The following is a 16,270-nucleotide window of genomic DNA, read 5'->3' on the forward strand; positions in this document are numbered from 1 at the left end:
CTAACGCAGCCACTGTAACCGGACGCGGCCAATGCGGTCTGACGTGCCCAATGTTGAGATGCCTCTTGCTCTAACCACGCGATCATTGCGCTGATTGGCGCGGAGAAAAAAAAAAGTTGCAGTTTCACCCGAAAAGCGAAGCATCGATTGCGATAGCAAATTAGTAGATAGCTATACAAAGTAAGGACAGTAGTTTTACAGACCGTATAAACTTGTAAACATTTGCTTATTAACTAAATTAGCAAGCACGGTGTCACGCGCACACAGGTAAGCATGAATACATATTGCTCAATGACCACGAAAACTTGCTGAAAAATGCTGGAGTGAGGAAACGCAGCAGTAGCAGCGAGCGAATTGACATTCGTACAGCTCTTGCTTCAATGCAAATGAAACGTAGACAGCACATCGCATACGAAGCTACCGGCACTATGCACACTCTGCAAACATCGTATATCGCTTTGAAGATGAGGCCCACGCGGACGCGCACTTTGGCCACATCACCGATCGCTTTCAAGATACGGTGCCCGCATGGCCATGCTGTAAGTGGCGGCCACCAGAGAAGAACGTCCCTCCCGTGCCTCCCTCGCCTCACCCTCGTGCCTCGCGCATGATAGGAGAGGGCGCACTCCTCCCCGCCTTCCTCACTCGAGCACACAAGATTGAGTCGTGTTCGCCGGCTCACCCTCGCGCGCTTTCGCTTGTACATAAAGAACACGGCACGTGGCGAGTGTTATCGTCCTTGCCACTAATGGGAAAAGCAAAGCTGTGCGGCCCACGCAGCGACGGTAGCATCGCCAACGTGCTTCTGCGCACTAGCACTTTATCCATTCCCGATAGCACGGAGTTTGAATTATCAGTGGCGGTGTGGATTTCAGTGCGAATTGGCGGGATGCATTACATATTGCTTTCAATACATTGTTAGATGGACCGCGGCAGTTACTTCGAATTATCTGAAATTTTGAATTAATGAGCTTTTACTGTATAGGTAGGGTTCTTCTAAAGGGGAGAGGGGGTAAGGCGGGTGGGTGCGGCAATGAGCAAAGGTGTGTTAGCGGCGAAGGTGTAGAATTGAGAATAAAGGAGTGCTGTGGACAAGGCCGGTGACACGGCCGTCTGTCAGCCACGTGTCAACGGCCGCGTGTAAGCCGGCATGTCAACGGCGTGCACAGCACCCCTCTATTATCTGCTTCACTGGTGGTCGTGGACTATCGTGTCCCTGAAAGAAATAATATACTTATATACTGTGATGAGGAAAGCATATGTCGCCTTGAAAAAGACAAGTCCACTTGTTGAAACGTTGGCTCCTGCTTTCACCTTGTTTTCGTTTTGCTCACTGTCTTGAATTTCAATCTTCCGCCTTCGCCCTGTTTTCCCAGCATGAGTAAAGGGAATTAGAGTTATCATATCATTGCAAGACATAAATGCCTACAAACTCAGTGAGCATGCAAGTTTCAGATTAGAATTGAATACTAGCTTATTTAAATATTCAGCAGCAAAACACAATAGCCACTGAGTAACTATGGTGAGTACTGGTAGTAGGCAGGGAGGAGTCCGTTTGGTGGCATCAGTGGTCACTGCATCACACATGGTGACCCGACATGTAGCTATAAGTGCACAAGATTTCATATCAGCATTGTAAACACACATTCAAATGTGCGCGCATGCGAATGTCTAATATCAGTTGCCCATGACGACGCACATGGTGCCATTTGACGGCACTGTCAAGCACTAGACATGACTTGCATGGGAGTTTTGCTTTCTGCTGCACATCTTAATAGCTTTACAACACAAAAAAAGAATGACAAAGATGGACAGGGAGGAAACAGGAAAAGCGCTTCATGCACACACGCCTGCTACCACATCGTTAATCTTATAGCCAGCATTGTCACTTTAACAATTCTGTTGCTAAATTTAGCAATTCTCTTGGCTCTTCAGCATCCAATTTTTCTCTTGAGTGACTGGCAACATTTTTGAGCAGCTTGACAGAACAATTAGCAACTTTTTAGCGACTTCTAAGTAAGGAATGCTGTTTTGGAAATTTCCTTCTAGAATGTACCTTACTGTTCAAAAGGTACAAGTAAGCGGCCTACATTAACTGCACAGTGCATGCTCTTCGACCATGATGAAGCAGCAGTTGCCATCATATCGGTGATCTTCACAGGCTTCTTCAGAAAATGTATGTTTTTTTTTTATTCTGTAAATAAAAATTTGAGAGTGTCTTAATGGTGAACATTCGCAACCATAGCAGTCCATACAACTATTTCCCAATTTTTGCAATAAACTTTAAGGTGACATCTAGAATTCTGAAATATAAGAGAGATCGGCTGTAAAAAGGAGCACTTAACGAAGCACACGGGCATGTTCACATGAATCTGAACGCTCTGCGTCCATTTCTCACAGCTTTTGGACAAATCAATACTGCACATAGCTTTTAGGTTGATCAATGAGTGCAAGCGTAGTACTTGACCTGCATAATAGTCACATAATTGCGATTGCTGTATTAACAGCACGCAACTAAACATGCGTCACAGCATTTAGTTCTCCTTTTACAAACGCCAAGAACTAAAAAGTTTGCAGGGGTAATGCGGAGTAAGAACCTTTTTGTGCTGGGAAAATCAAGTTACCCATATTTTTAGAGTCATGCAGGATTGCAATTTTACAATCTGAAGATAAAAGCAGAATTCTGCTGCATCAATCATTTTGTTCATTCAACAATTTTAGCAACAATTTTAGTGACCTTGAAGCTAAATTTAACAGATTGTGAATTGAACTATGGGATTTTACATGCCAAAACCACTTTCTGATTATGAGGCATGCCGTAGTGGAGGTCAAACTCAGACAAGGTCTTGCAGTCTTGACTAAATTGTTCCTCAAAATTTTGAGTATTGCAACACACAAAAGAAAGGTCACGTAACATTTCATTTACAGTGCACGCCTTTTTACCATATTCCTTTGAATATTGGGCGAGTTTTTCTCCTAGAATTTTTAGCCTCCAAGTTGCCCCCCCCCCACCTTAACAAGAATTTTGCTTTTAGGTGTGGCTTCACAGCAGTGCATGCCCCAATGCTGTGAAGCCACAGCTAAAGGCAAAATCTGCATATTATCAGCACTCCGCATGTGCATTAAGACACTGAAAACTGAACCTAAATGTGTACAGTTGTAGGAGGATCTAAAGTCAGCAGGTTTAGGCTGCTTACCTCGTTGTTGATCATCAATGAAGACCCAAGACTGAATGCATTCTCTTTCCCCTGCTCCTTCACATCGATGTGCTGCAGAATGCCATCGTACACCTTCCATGTCACTGTTAGGTGGTCGACACCCTGCATTGATGAAGTGTGGGGGGAATTGATACACCAATACCCCAAAGCTACATTCTACACTATGATGAATTAACTTAAAATAGTGGTAATATGCAAGATATAAAAAAAAGCTAGTTCTAAAATCTTAAAGGCACACTAAAGGCAAATACTAAGTCAAGCTAAAGTGATAAATTAGTGGATGAGAATCTCTAAGGCTTCAATAATATCGCTAACAGAGCCTTAATAATCGAGAAATTGAGGTAGATGTAGGACATGATTAGAGGCTCCCCCGGGACATTCAAGCATTTGCCCGATGACGAATGCACTCCTCAGTTCAATTCTTTCACTAGTGCTCAACTACTCGCTACAAGAAACATCATTGTGTTGTATTATAAGATCAAATAAAATGCTACTTGTCCAGTTCTACTTCATTTTTAGAAAAAAATAAAGAACTCATTGAAATTGCTCTTGACAATGATGCGGCAGTCGAACGGTTTGATTTGTGCTCAATTCTGCGCTGCCCACGCTTTTGCATTTCAGTATTTTCCTATTCACATAGTGCTGCGCTGGTTTTGCTGGCTCATGAAACTTGCACAAGCTGGCCGGTACGTGTAACTTGACCAAAAAGCAGCTGCAGCGGCGAATCGACCGCTCTGTCTTGACTCGGCACCGCCGTCTGTCGAGTGCCGTTTTCCTCACAGAGACAGCCACCAAAGGGTGGCGATGGCGTATCCAACGTCACCACTCCCATGGTTGAGTGGCGGGAGATTTGAATTTCAAAAAAGGTCTTCAAACCCTTCAGGTGCAATTTTCTCATAAACTAAGTCTCTTCTTGGCACGAAACAAGCATTGCGAGGTATCTGGAATGGTATTTAAACGGGCCACATCGACTTACTACTTGCCTTTAGTGTCGCTTTAACACACAAGCACTCACACACTGTTGAGTGGAGGAAATGCAGGCACATAAGTGGAAAGAGTAACACATCATTCATATGCATGTGGCAGTCCATACAATTTCCTATTCATAAAATCACAGAGCCCTGACCATATGATCATATGATTCCAGTATGTTCAGTGCTAATTCTTCTAACCCCATGCTGACTGCTCTTGCTAGCCACACTCTGCTCATATGAACTAAATCATTGAATTAAAGAGAAGAAGAATTCCAACCAAAGATTATTTCAAAAACCAAAAGTTTCGGAGCGCTACCGACTCCTTCTATACGATGAATAAATGCCTTTGAATAAAGGGAAAATCAGACATCCAACCGTCCGCAGCAATTGCTACAAAGGAAACCCATACGGGTTCCTCGAAAGAAAAGCCTCAGAGTTGAAGAAAAATTGGTCCTGGTCCGGGACTCGTACCCGGGACCACCGCCTTTCCGGGGCAGCCGCTCTACCATCTGTGCTAACCAGGCAGCTAGCAGATGGCAGGGCGAAGTCGAATTTGTCGACAACACGAATCAAAGGCAAGTGTTTGACGTAGCAGTTCTGCGGAAACCCGCAAGGTGGAGAGAAGTAATGAATAAAGGGAAAATCAGACATCCAACCGTCCGCAGCAATTGCTACAAAGGAAACCCACTACTTCGTCAACTACTACGTCAACTACTACATCAAACACTTGCCTTTGCTTCGTGTTGTCGACAAATTCGACTTCGCCCTGCCATCTGCTAGGCGCCTGGTTAGCTCAGAGGGTAGAGCGGCTGCCCCGGCAAGGCGGTGGTCCCGGGTTCGAGTCCCGGACCAGGACGAATTTTTCTTCAACTCTGAGGCTTTTCTTTCGAGGAACCCGTATGGGTTTCCTTTGTAGCAATTGCTGCGGACGGTTGGATGTCTGATTTTCCCTTTATTCATTACTTCTCTTCACCTTGCGGGTTTCCGCAGAACTATTACGTCAATAAATGCCTTTGTGTAACTGTGCATCCCAAGGTCAAGGATTACTGTGTTCTATTCTTCCTTCTGGAGGTGCGGGGACAAGCAAATTCTGTCCGCTCTCTTGACGAGGCTTTGGACTACAGAAACTAGTGGCAGGCGGGGCAATTAGAAGTGAAGTGAAGATATCATCCTGTATGTGTTGGTTTCCTGAATATGGAGAAGGAACGATTCGGTCACTCTCTCTTCATGAGGACAACTAAGAAAGGGAGAGGACCAGAATTTTCACGTTCCTTTGTAAACTGTATCGCCAGTTCTGTGGAGTTGAAGAACACAATAATCCATGACTTCGGGATTAACAGTTACACAAAGGCATTTAAACACCATGCCCTCTGCCGACAGAACAAGAATGAAAGGAAGATGGCAGCTGCCCAGCCAGCCAGGCAACAGCACCGTGTCTCAATGCCATATGTTTGAGGCGTCAGGGAGACATAAGCCAGTGTGCTGTGAAGATCAGGGGTTCACGTTGCTCACAAGCCTCTTCCCTCGACCTAAAGACCGCGTTCCTGTTGAAAAGGTGCAGGCCGTTGCGTACAAGATTACCTGCACCAAATGCCCGGCGTCATATAATGGCGAGACTAAAAACTTCCCAAAAAATTCGTCAACACGAGAAAGACCTTCGCCCCCTAAACAGAGAACGCAGTGCTGTGGTGGAACATCGCAAGCTTTATGGTCACCGGATTAGCCCCAACGGTGCTGTCATCTTGGAGAAAAAAACAACCACCGGCGGTGGCTCCTTTTGGAGTCCTGGCATATCCAAAAGATGATGGGTAACATCAATCGTTAGCCAGGAACACTTCCTGTCGTTTACTCTCAAGGTCTATGAAAAGCGCCAAAGCGCCTGTCAAAGCGTCAAACATGCATATAAGCACTGCTATGCCTCACGCCATCTCACCCCTCAAGAAGGAGCCGGTCGAGCTGTGAAATATTAGGTTTTTAAAACAAACTTTCCTTCTCTTTAATTAAACTGTCCCCAACCAGGCAGATATCTGCTGAATGTTTACTTTTAATCTAGATCATACATTTTCTCAAATCAAAAATTTTTATAATCACATTGTTCTCTAAAAAACATGTCAAGGTTCACTGTTCGACCAATTCGTCCATTCACTTATCAGAAAACAGAAAAGAAAGTCAATGAAAGCGCTTAGTCACACAAAATTGTGCAATTACTGCAACAAGCAACACCAAAAGCTTGAAAGCGTTTACTTGACACTGACACGTTTTCCTTCATTATTGGTGTTGCCAAACAAGAGAAGCTAGATGCACTTTGTATAAATAAAATGCAAGTAAAAGGCATCGATAACTGAGCAAAAAGCAATGTGAATGAATGTTTTATGTTCAAATAAAGAAAGAAAAGAAAGAACACATAAGCACAAATAATAAACTGCGAGTTCTTGAACAGCAGTGAACATAAACACATGCAACAATAGCTGAAAATGTGCTTCTCATGAACTGCCTTTACGCACAAATTAAGTTTACGCACAAATTAAGTTTACGCACAAATTAGGGTAAGCTGGCACGCGTCTCCGCTGTGGCTGCACATGGCTGCAAGCACAGCAGCCGCACACCCTGCTTTACCTGCCGTACTGCAAAGAGTCGGCATGCCGAGGCGGCGTGGCACCATGTAAGCAGTCTTACTATGCTTTTAGTATTGGAGATTGTGTAATCTCTAGTTTTGGTGGCCCGTTGGAGCGAGAGGCAGACGAAGCATTTGCTCCCGCTGTCAGCGCTTTTCCCAATAGTGTTGTCCCAGTGCAGGCGACGCTATCAGTCGTGAGGGCGGAATGTACACGAAAGCGTGGCTGGCTTCGCTTAATTCATAGCACCAAGAAGATATTGTCGACGTATGTGGCAGGAAAATGTATCATTCATCACTAACTCCAAAATTTATCAAATTGTTTTCTCATTTAAATCAGCCTTTTTAATTGGCTGATAATTAGGAAAATTCTGCGGCTCCCTTTCCATGCAAGAAAAATCGATCAGAGACTGTACTTATTTGCATAAAAGGTTGAATTTCAATAGAACAAAATTTCAATAGAATGAAGCGAACTGCAGATTTTACCAATTTCGTTCATCGAGGTTTACCTGTATTGCCATTCAACTAAATTTTTTCGTTAGTGTCTCTTTAATCAATCTCACTCCAGGCTACCACTACGTAACAGAGGGGCGTTGCACGAGTTTTAAATTCGCGTACCCCCTGTTTCTGTCTGCCCATTCCAAAAGATAGCCAGAAATGTGGCAGCAAATGTCTCCTGCTCACCTTGCTGCTGGGACGAATGATCACATCACCTTGATCCATAGTGCTAAGCAGCTTCTCAGCCTCCTTGTAAGAGATGTTATGGAACGAAGGATGAACGATCACACGCTTCACGTATGCTGTAAATAGGGAAGAGCACAAAGGTGTCACGCAAATGACCATCACCACTAAAAGCACAAAGTAATATACTAAAGGAAGCTTAGACTACGAAGCTGTACACAATGCACAGAATGTAATTCACAACACTGCATAGGTGCTTTTGCAAACCTAGTAAAACTTATAACAGCCAGTCTACAAGGCATTCACTAAAACATAATCAAGAAAACAGTTAAAATGCAAACTCACTTTGTCGATTCTGCTTCTTCTTAGAGTCGTCATCCACTTTCCTGTCCTTTTCTTCGGCCTCATAATCATAGTACAGATCCTTTGCAGGCCTGTAATTACGACAAGTCAAAGTAAATGAATAGCCAATAAATATAAGCCACTGGGACAGATGGATAGAGTTAATATATAACCAACTCTAGAGGAAAAGCTCCACACAGCGCCCATGCATTCAAATCGGTAAGCACAACGGTGCCACCACGTTGCTACTATGCTCAGGTGCAGCCGATGAGATGCGATTTGAATGAGATGTGCAATCACTGTGATCTCGAGCCTCCTTCAGTATGGTAGTGCCCTCAAGTTCCAGGCGCCTGCAATGCATTCCTTCATGCTCCATAAATTTTACATCAAAATTTTATAAATAGCTATCAGATCTTTCTGAAAAACATACGAAATGAACATTACACCTTGTCCACATGTACATGGTGTAGGTGTAAATACCATATTTGCCCGATTCTACCATGCCACCGATTGTGACGCGCAGTTGTACTACCGCCTCAATATATATATAAAAAAAAATAATAACTTGGCGCAGACTCTACCGCGCATATCAAGTAATGAAACTTGAGTCGATGCATACCATGTTGAAATAATTTTACGGAACATACAAAGACAGAGAGACACAGCTGAATCTTAGCGGCTAGTCATTGTCAGAGTCCGATGACACCTTCTTTTCACTGTCTACCGGCCACACAAAGTAATCTTCAGTTCCATTTACTGCACTAGCAATTCCACACTTCTGGAGGCTCGCACAATCGTCGTCTGCGGGAGGGCATTCCAAACCCCATGGACCCATCTTGCGATGTGTCTGAGCGTTGCTTTCTTCAGACCACCCAACCCGTTCGATGGCAGTGTGGCTAGTTACCTTGCATTAAGCTATCTTTTTTAAAAATAAGAATTGGTTTCGTTTTTGGCTTTGAGTAGAATTAGTTACAATTGTAACACACATGCAAATCTGATCACACCAAAAGAGGCACATGTTAAGATCGTGCAAATACAATACTTGTTTTTGCACATTTTGAATATATTTAGCATTGCAAAAATGAGAGATAGCAACATGGCTGCACCTTTGCAGTTGCCGCTTTTTTCGCCCAGCTTTTCCTCTAGAGTCAATATAGCAACTCTATGGACAGATGTGTAAGACGTAATAGGATACACAGTAGATTATAAGCATACTGGAGTGTAAGAAATTCCATTAGCCTGATTTTATTGTAAACCCTTGCAATCTGGAATATTCCTTCTGTCAGCGATGTTCAGCATTTTAATGGGTTGCGTCGGGTTTCTCGCATTCTTGGAGACTATTTTTCTAAAAATTGTATTGCAACCTCCTCAGCTAAAATAATTTCTTTTTGTCACCAAAATCAATTTTCGTTGCTGACATGTATCTCTCACCACTTCTCACTACCTGGACAAACAAAACTATTCCAACTTTTCCACTTACACTTCGTCTTCCACATCACAATTTTCACTGATCCCCAAAGCACATATGCCCAAACCTATGGAAGTACAATAGCCTGCGCCTTATGCTTCCAAGAGGTGCTCTTTTGTTTATGCATTTGCACTTTATGCATCCTTGTACTACAGGTCCTACCATGCTTTCTGTTTACAGGAGCTGTATTGTTAATCAATGACATTTCAGGACCACTGTTTCAGAATGTGCTGATTGGCTGAGCCAGCAGGAGGCGATATCACAAAAACAGTGGTACAACCTTCATCACACAGGGTTGAACCCTTCTTGTTTGACAAATAATGGTACTTAATGTCAGCACACACCACTGTGGACATGCAGCAATACACACAAGTCATGTAATCAACCCACCTCCACTCATTGTTGACGTCAGAAAGGTCAGAAGATCGGCAAGTCAGATCAACCGCGAACCTTTCAATGTCTATCTTCGTTATTCTGCAGTGAAGAATCATGCCGATCTAAAAGAGGACGAAAGAGGAAGAAAAAGATTTATGCCGAAGGCAGGCAGTGCCGTAAAACAGAGCAGTGATCACTTGATAACTTGTACCACATCTGTTTGTATGCAGGTCAACACAAGAGGCTAAACACTTATGTTTGACAGAGTAATGCACTTTAAAAAGATAACAGCTATAAGGTCAAGTTACATCCTTTTCCAAAGAACCCAGCTAAACATAAGCTGTCTGCACCTGCACCTGAGAGAGACTAATAAAGAAAGAAAGCAAAAACTAATACAGTCGAATCCACTCATAACAATTCTGGTTTTAACCATATATATTGGTTATAACAACGAGAAGCTGCTGCATCGTCAACTTTTGTATGTTTACCATGGTGAAATAACCTGCTTACTACAATGCACCGATGCCGCATTATCGGTTATAACGATGAAGTCTGGCTGCTGGGTGTCCATCCCAAAAGGTAGTGAAATGCAAAATCCTTGAAAAGAAAGAAACAAGAAATTTGAGCCACTGAACGATGGCCCGCTGCCCCAACAGCCGCCGTACACTCATTTTCCAGCCTTCTCCATGCGCCTCTCCCCTGTCGCCTTTCCATCCCTCCAAACAAGAATGGGCTGTGCCCATAGCTCTATGCCACGCAACCCTCCGAAACACGACTGGAACGTGCCAACTGTGCTGCTTCCAGATTGCTCATTGGCTCCTCATTCAGTGCAGTTCTGCAAACAGCTTAATCATTCGCATTCGTCTTTGTTGGTTGCGTCAAAATCGTTCCTGGCCATGTGGTTTCTCAGCCTCGTTTGACTCACCACCGAAATAGAAGATGGCTGATCCACCTACTGATCATCGGGAATGATTGATGTTGCCGGTGAAAAGCAAGCGCACGGCTATAGAATTGTAAACAGAGTGCTTCTAACTGATGAGGCAATCATCGCGAACATGCTTGCATCGGATAGCGACGGAAATGATGGCAGCGATGATGCGGTAGGGCAGGCTTCCTCAACGTTGTCCTCACAGAAGTCCCGGCAGATGATTCAGTCCCTCCGGGGCTTCATTTTCGCGAGGAACCTTCCGCTGCACTACGTGGAGCACCTGGATGCCTTGGAGAAGGATATCGGCAAGCTTCGCATAAAGCATGCAAGGCTGACGGACAAAGGTTTTTTTTGTGAAATCCTGTGTGGCGAGATGCTTGTGGCGATCTTGCCTCAGCATTTCTTCTAGATTTCTCAAGCTGACAGGCTAGCACGGCAACCTTCTCGCATATTTTAAAACGCCCCTTTTGGGGCCACCAAAGCAATGCCTCAGCGAAGCTTGCATATCGCTTGCCATCCACCCCTCTATGCAGTTGTTATAGTAGAGGGATTCTTTAACATTGACAGCTGTGGTTTGTTACACGTGATAGGAGTGCCTAGGACACAGTTAAACGAGTGAACACAATCAGCAGCTAGATGGAGAAAGGTAGTGGGGATTGGCACTGGCCTCCTCACCAATATAGTTTTCTCACAACAGCTCTGTCATCCCCAATTTGAATTTTTTTCATGCAACCTGGTTAGAACAATTTTTGATTATAACAATGACAATTTTTGTTGCACATGAATATTGTTAAAAGTGGATTCAACTGTAGCAAGACAGTGCATAAGATGAAGCTGCAAGATTATCAACACACAGTGCTGTGTTGTGATGCTTTTCTGAAGCATTACTGGTAATTTGTAACACAGTACAGTAAACCTCGTTAATTCAACCCTCATTAACTCTGAAAATCGGATAATTCAGACTGATCCTTTCATCCCAGCAGGCGTATGCATAATTTAACGCAATGAAACTCTCATTAATGCAGACGTATCTGGCTGCACATGGGTTAATTCAGACAACTCTCGGTGCTCGGCGAGCGCCAGAGCCGCAAATGTGCGGGGGAAAAAAAAAAGCAAAAATGGCATTAGCATCTATTAAAACGAAGTAGCTGAGTCCGCATCATCTGAACGCTTCGTGCCTATCTGTGCCTCTAAAGCATTTGTTCTTGCATTGTGGGGGTTTCACTCTGCGTGCGGCTAGGGCTGAAGGCGAGCTCCGGATCTAGCCCCACGCAGTCACTTCGTGGTACTCCCAACCCGTAGCGTGGGAATCGCGGCTACGCCGGGTTCGAACGAATAAGGCAACCAGCGGTGTCAACGGTAATAACGTTTATTGCTATTAGCAGTAGCGAACACTGGCAGAGGGACGTCCTTTCAGTAATAGTAGTAAATAGGATGGGCTCGTTGCCCGGGATAGTCAGGCAACGTGGTCACTCACGGGTTGCGGCAGGTACTCCAGTCCGGCAGGTTAGGGGTCCGGCTTCAGAGAGAGAGGGTCTCTCCCAGTCGCGCTGTTTTGTACCTTTTTACCTGGGCGAGGGGAATGTCCTCCTCGCCCGTCAGCTACCCACCTGCGAGTCGGAGAGGAAGGGCGCGCGCGCGTCGCGAAAGCGAGGGAGAATCGGGAGAGGGCATAGTGCACCTCTCCCCTGTCTATGCCGGCTCTCGACGCGACGGCGCGGGGGAAGATGGGCGCGTGTGCTCCCCACAGCGTTTACTGTTGCGCACAGCACCGTGTTGGCCGCAAGCCTTCACGACTGCATAGTTGCCATACATGATCGTGTCGATAGCGGCCTCCGGCTTTGTCCACGGCAGTTGTGGCAAACAGTTTCAGTTTGACTCGGTGCGCGCATTGGCCGCATGCCTTCATAACTGAATAGTCGCCGTCCGTGATCATGTCGACAGCGACTGCTGTTTCGTATGCAGTTGCAGTAAACAGTAGCTTCATTTTGACTCAATGCGTGCGTTGATTGTGGACCTTCAGAACTGCAATGTTGCCGTCTATGGTCGCGTCAACAGTGGCCGCGGTTTCGTTTGCAGGGGATGCAGCAAACAATAGTTTCCCTTCGACAAGCTTTCGAGGATGAAGAGTGCCGGCTACATCACTATGGACGGTGACCAGCACTGGCGAAAAAAATAATCGGGACGTGTGCACAGCAGTAAAAAGCCTGTCTCAGATGAAGATGTGAGCCGCGGCCGCGCTGTGAAGGAAGTTGCGAGGCCGCAAGCACTAGTCAGCCATGAGATGAAATGAGAACTGCAGCTTCTGCACTGCTTTTGTGAAATATAGAAACGGGATTGGCTCATTCATTCAGTAAATAAAAGCGTGTTGACGTGGTAAGCATTTGTCTATTGTTTTCTTGATATCCTCGATAATTCAACATTTGTTTAATTTGGACACTATTTTCGGTCCCGTGATATCCGAGTAAACGAGCTGTTACTGTAGCGCAGTTCTAATGAAGCAAGGGCTAAAGCACTGCATTTTGACAGCTCTGCCTCATCCAGCCAGAAAAGCAAGGAGATACATGGGCTTTTGCTTTCAAATTGGCTTCAACAAACAACAGGTATGAAATGAAGAAAGAGTTGGTCACCTGTACTCTCTCCTCAGGGTTGGTGACTTTCTTGTCGCTGATGAACTTCGTCAGGATGAAGCCATTCACCCCATTGTCCAGGCGCACCCGGACACCCATAGACTGTCCCGGACAGCTGCCAGCATCGAAATGATTCCACACCTGAGGAAGAAGCCAGGAAAAAGTTCATTCAGATCAAGACTGCCCAATATTTTGAGCAAGAACTTCACTGTTTGCATTAGGCTGCAGTAGGACATCATTAAGTTGATTCTGGTTAAATAAAAAAAAAGAACAATAATTCAAACCCTCCACCTGGTCCCATCAAACATGCAACCATTATTTTATGGTTTTAAATATTAGTTCAATTTGGAGAAATTGGCATTAACATCAAACCAAAATGCAGCGCGAGAGCAAACATCACCATGATCACAACGATCATCACTAGGAAGAAAATAGCGAGGACATGCAGCGTTCCCCCCATGTTTACCACCGTATGTGCTGCAGCGTGCATGCAGGATAGCAGATGTGACAATCAGTCACTTTATGTTAATCTAATGACAGGCTTGCAGGTGGGCCACAGAAGTCTGCTGGCAAATAGAATAAAAGGGCCTTTGACTGCAGACCGCATGCTAGCATCATTGCTCAATTAGCTAGCCAACCACTCACGACAAAATGATAAGTTTCATGATGTGCTCTGTTGCAAAAAGCGTGCTTACTTATAAGATGCGTGCAACTGCCACCGGTGCAATACAAAGGAAATAGCAAGGAATCCCCATTCTGGCACTGCTCCATGCAAGTTCGAACAGGCTGCATGCACTGATCATACACAGTTGATGGAAACTGCACGACTTGCACCAATTTCGTGCAGGAAAAAGTGATGTACCTCTTCACATAACATATATTAATGCAGTAAATATTTAATTGCTTTGATGGGTCCATTCATTGTTTTGTCATTCAGATAATTTTAGACATTTTCCCTGGTCCCACAAAACCTATTTTGGTGCACCTTCACTGCAACTGTTTGTCCCTCTATTGACAAATGTGCCTACAGGCAGCATACAAGAAAAACAATTATTACTTATTGACAAGTTTCAGTAGTGAGCACGAAGTTCCTGGCTAAATGTCTTTGGCCGACACTGAATGACAGGAGCAAGCATCATTTGTAGGTTTAGAGCAGAAACACAGGACGAGCTTTAAGAAATTGGGCATGCAACTCGCTATTCTTTGAAAGCACGGTCAGAGGAGACAGACCAATGCAAGGTCTCCGGCTGCGGTGGTGTCACAGATGGCAAATGAAATGAGCACCTATGGTTCACACATGGCAAGAGACATCTGCACAAATTTCAAGCAAAGCCATAGATGGCTTGGGGTGAAGCCCATGTCCAGTTTTCTGTCTGAGGTTTCCTCTCTAGTGGTAAAGAAGTTTCTGCAAAATATTTTTTGTTCTTTTTGCTGATTATGCTTATTTTCGATGTGTTTTGCACATCTAGATAGAAAATATTTTTTTCAGGTATTTCTATGTGCTATCATTAAAGGGTTAATGAGTTGTATACCTGTTACGCAATTGACCTGCCATAATCAAAAACGATAATCACACACACACACACACACACACACACACACACACACACACACACACACACACACACACACACACACACACACACAACACACACGTGTGCATGCACACAGGCAGACAGAAAGAGAAAACATTCACAAGGGGTTTACAAAGCTTGCACGCACTTCACTCAGCTCAGGGAAGTCGTTTTTGAGGCAGAAAGGGCACTGCCAAAGGCCCGTGTCATCATTTCGGATAGGGTTGGCCTGGTCGAGCTGCTGTCCGTGAGGCTTCCGCCGTGCGATGCCCACCACCTGACACGTCACCATCTTGCCTGCATGCAATGAGAATTGCGAGAATGGTGATTTGCAGGCATTTGGAAGATAGCTGGCCGCTTGCACAAAAGATTTGACCAGTGGGTATGTCTATCCACGGACAAAAAGCTTTGCACAAGTGGCTGTAAGTTGCTACCCTGTAAATTGTTGAATGACTGAGAAGTGACACTTAAAGCTTTTTACCACTTCCACTTAGCAACTTACTGGCGTTTGCATGAAGCTTTTCACCTGTGGCTCCCTCGCTCCCATCGCACAATGACTGAGTGAGCCAGCCGACAGCATACCCATTCGCTCCAGTGTGCTGTAGGATGATATACAGTCTCAAACCTCAATATAACGAATTTGTAATTGCAGCAACAAACTGTTAAATCGCAAATTTCGTTCAGTCAAGGTTTAAAACTTCAACAGTGAAAACAACTTCACAATTTTCCAGAACGTTCCTGGTGGGTAGTATCTTGTCAGCAATCACTTATAAACAAATTGGAAGAAGGCTGGGCCATAATGGCACAGCTATGGGCACCAGCATGTGCATTGCAGATTGCCCTGAGAGCAATGCATCGAAGTGGCTCCCGACATCCGAGATTTGCATGCATTGTTTCGTGCGGTGCTGTAAATCTTTGACGCCATCGCTGACCCCGCTTTGTGCCCACAAATTAAAAACAAAAGTGTAAAAAGATACAGATATTCGTCCTGAGCAAAAACAAGAAAACTTCGTTTCATCAGAAAAGTGGAGCACTGGTTGCGATAGCAGAGAGACAACTACACAAAGTAAGGTTCGCAGTTTTACCAGCGTCACAAACATTAACAAGGCAAACATTAACACCTCTCACTTGATGCCTATGAACTCGCCAACACAATCCAAGACAATGCTTCGCGTCACGTCTCAGAAACTTCAGATTATGTGATTGCCTACACTAGAAGCACAGGTACCCAATGCACACCAAGGCACCAATCATCTCGTCTGTCCCTTTGCACTTGCTGCAAGGCAAGTGCAAAGGAGATTACCGCAAGTGCGAGATTAAGTGCTGCAAGGAGATTACCTCCAAGATATGGTGTCTGGCCTGCGTGTGAGGAGACGTGCACATGATGGGGGAGAGTGAGCAGATAGATGCGTGTTCTGGCCCTCCCCCACCCTCCAACGCATGCTTGATCACGTTACTGCGCGTTC

General features: G+C 44.7%; 1 protein-coding gene and 1 non-coding gene across 2 annotated transcripts in view; one reads left to right on the forward strand and one right to left on the reverse strand.

Annotated features, from left to right (window-relative positions):
* Positions 1–16,270, reverse strand: part of Spt6 (transcription elongation factor Spt6) — a 94,652-nt gene that overhangs the window by 13,356 nt on the left and 65,026 nt on the right. The window contains exons 27-32 of the mRNA XM_065452599.2: positions 14,953–15,101; positions 13,231–13,371; positions 9,688–9,794; positions 7,833–7,921; positions 7,491–7,606; positions 3,198–3,320 (exon numbers count right to left, since the gene is read on the reverse strand). Of these exons, the coding sequence (XP_065308671.1) occupies positions 3,198–3,320; positions 7,491–7,606; positions 7,833–7,921; positions 9,688–9,794; positions 13,231–13,371; positions 14,953–15,101 (725 nt within the window). The remainder of the gene's footprint in view (positions 1–3,197; positions 3,321–7,490; positions 7,607–7,832; positions 7,922–9,687; positions 9,795–13,230; positions 13,372–14,952; positions 15,102–16,270) is intronic.
* Positions 4,975–5,049, forward strand: TRNAA-GGC (transfer RNA alanine (anticodon GGC)). Its single transcript has one exon. It is a non-coding gene; the product is annotated as a tRNA-Ala (tRNA).

This window comes from Dermacentor albipictus, chromosome 2 (assembly GCF_038994185.2).
Source record: "Dermacentor albipictus isolate Rhodes 1998 colony chromosome 2, USDA_Dalb.pri_finalv2, whole genome shotgun sequence".
NCBI lineage: Eukaryota > Metazoa > Arthropoda > Arachnida > Ixodida > Ixodidae > Dermacentor > Dermacentor albipictus.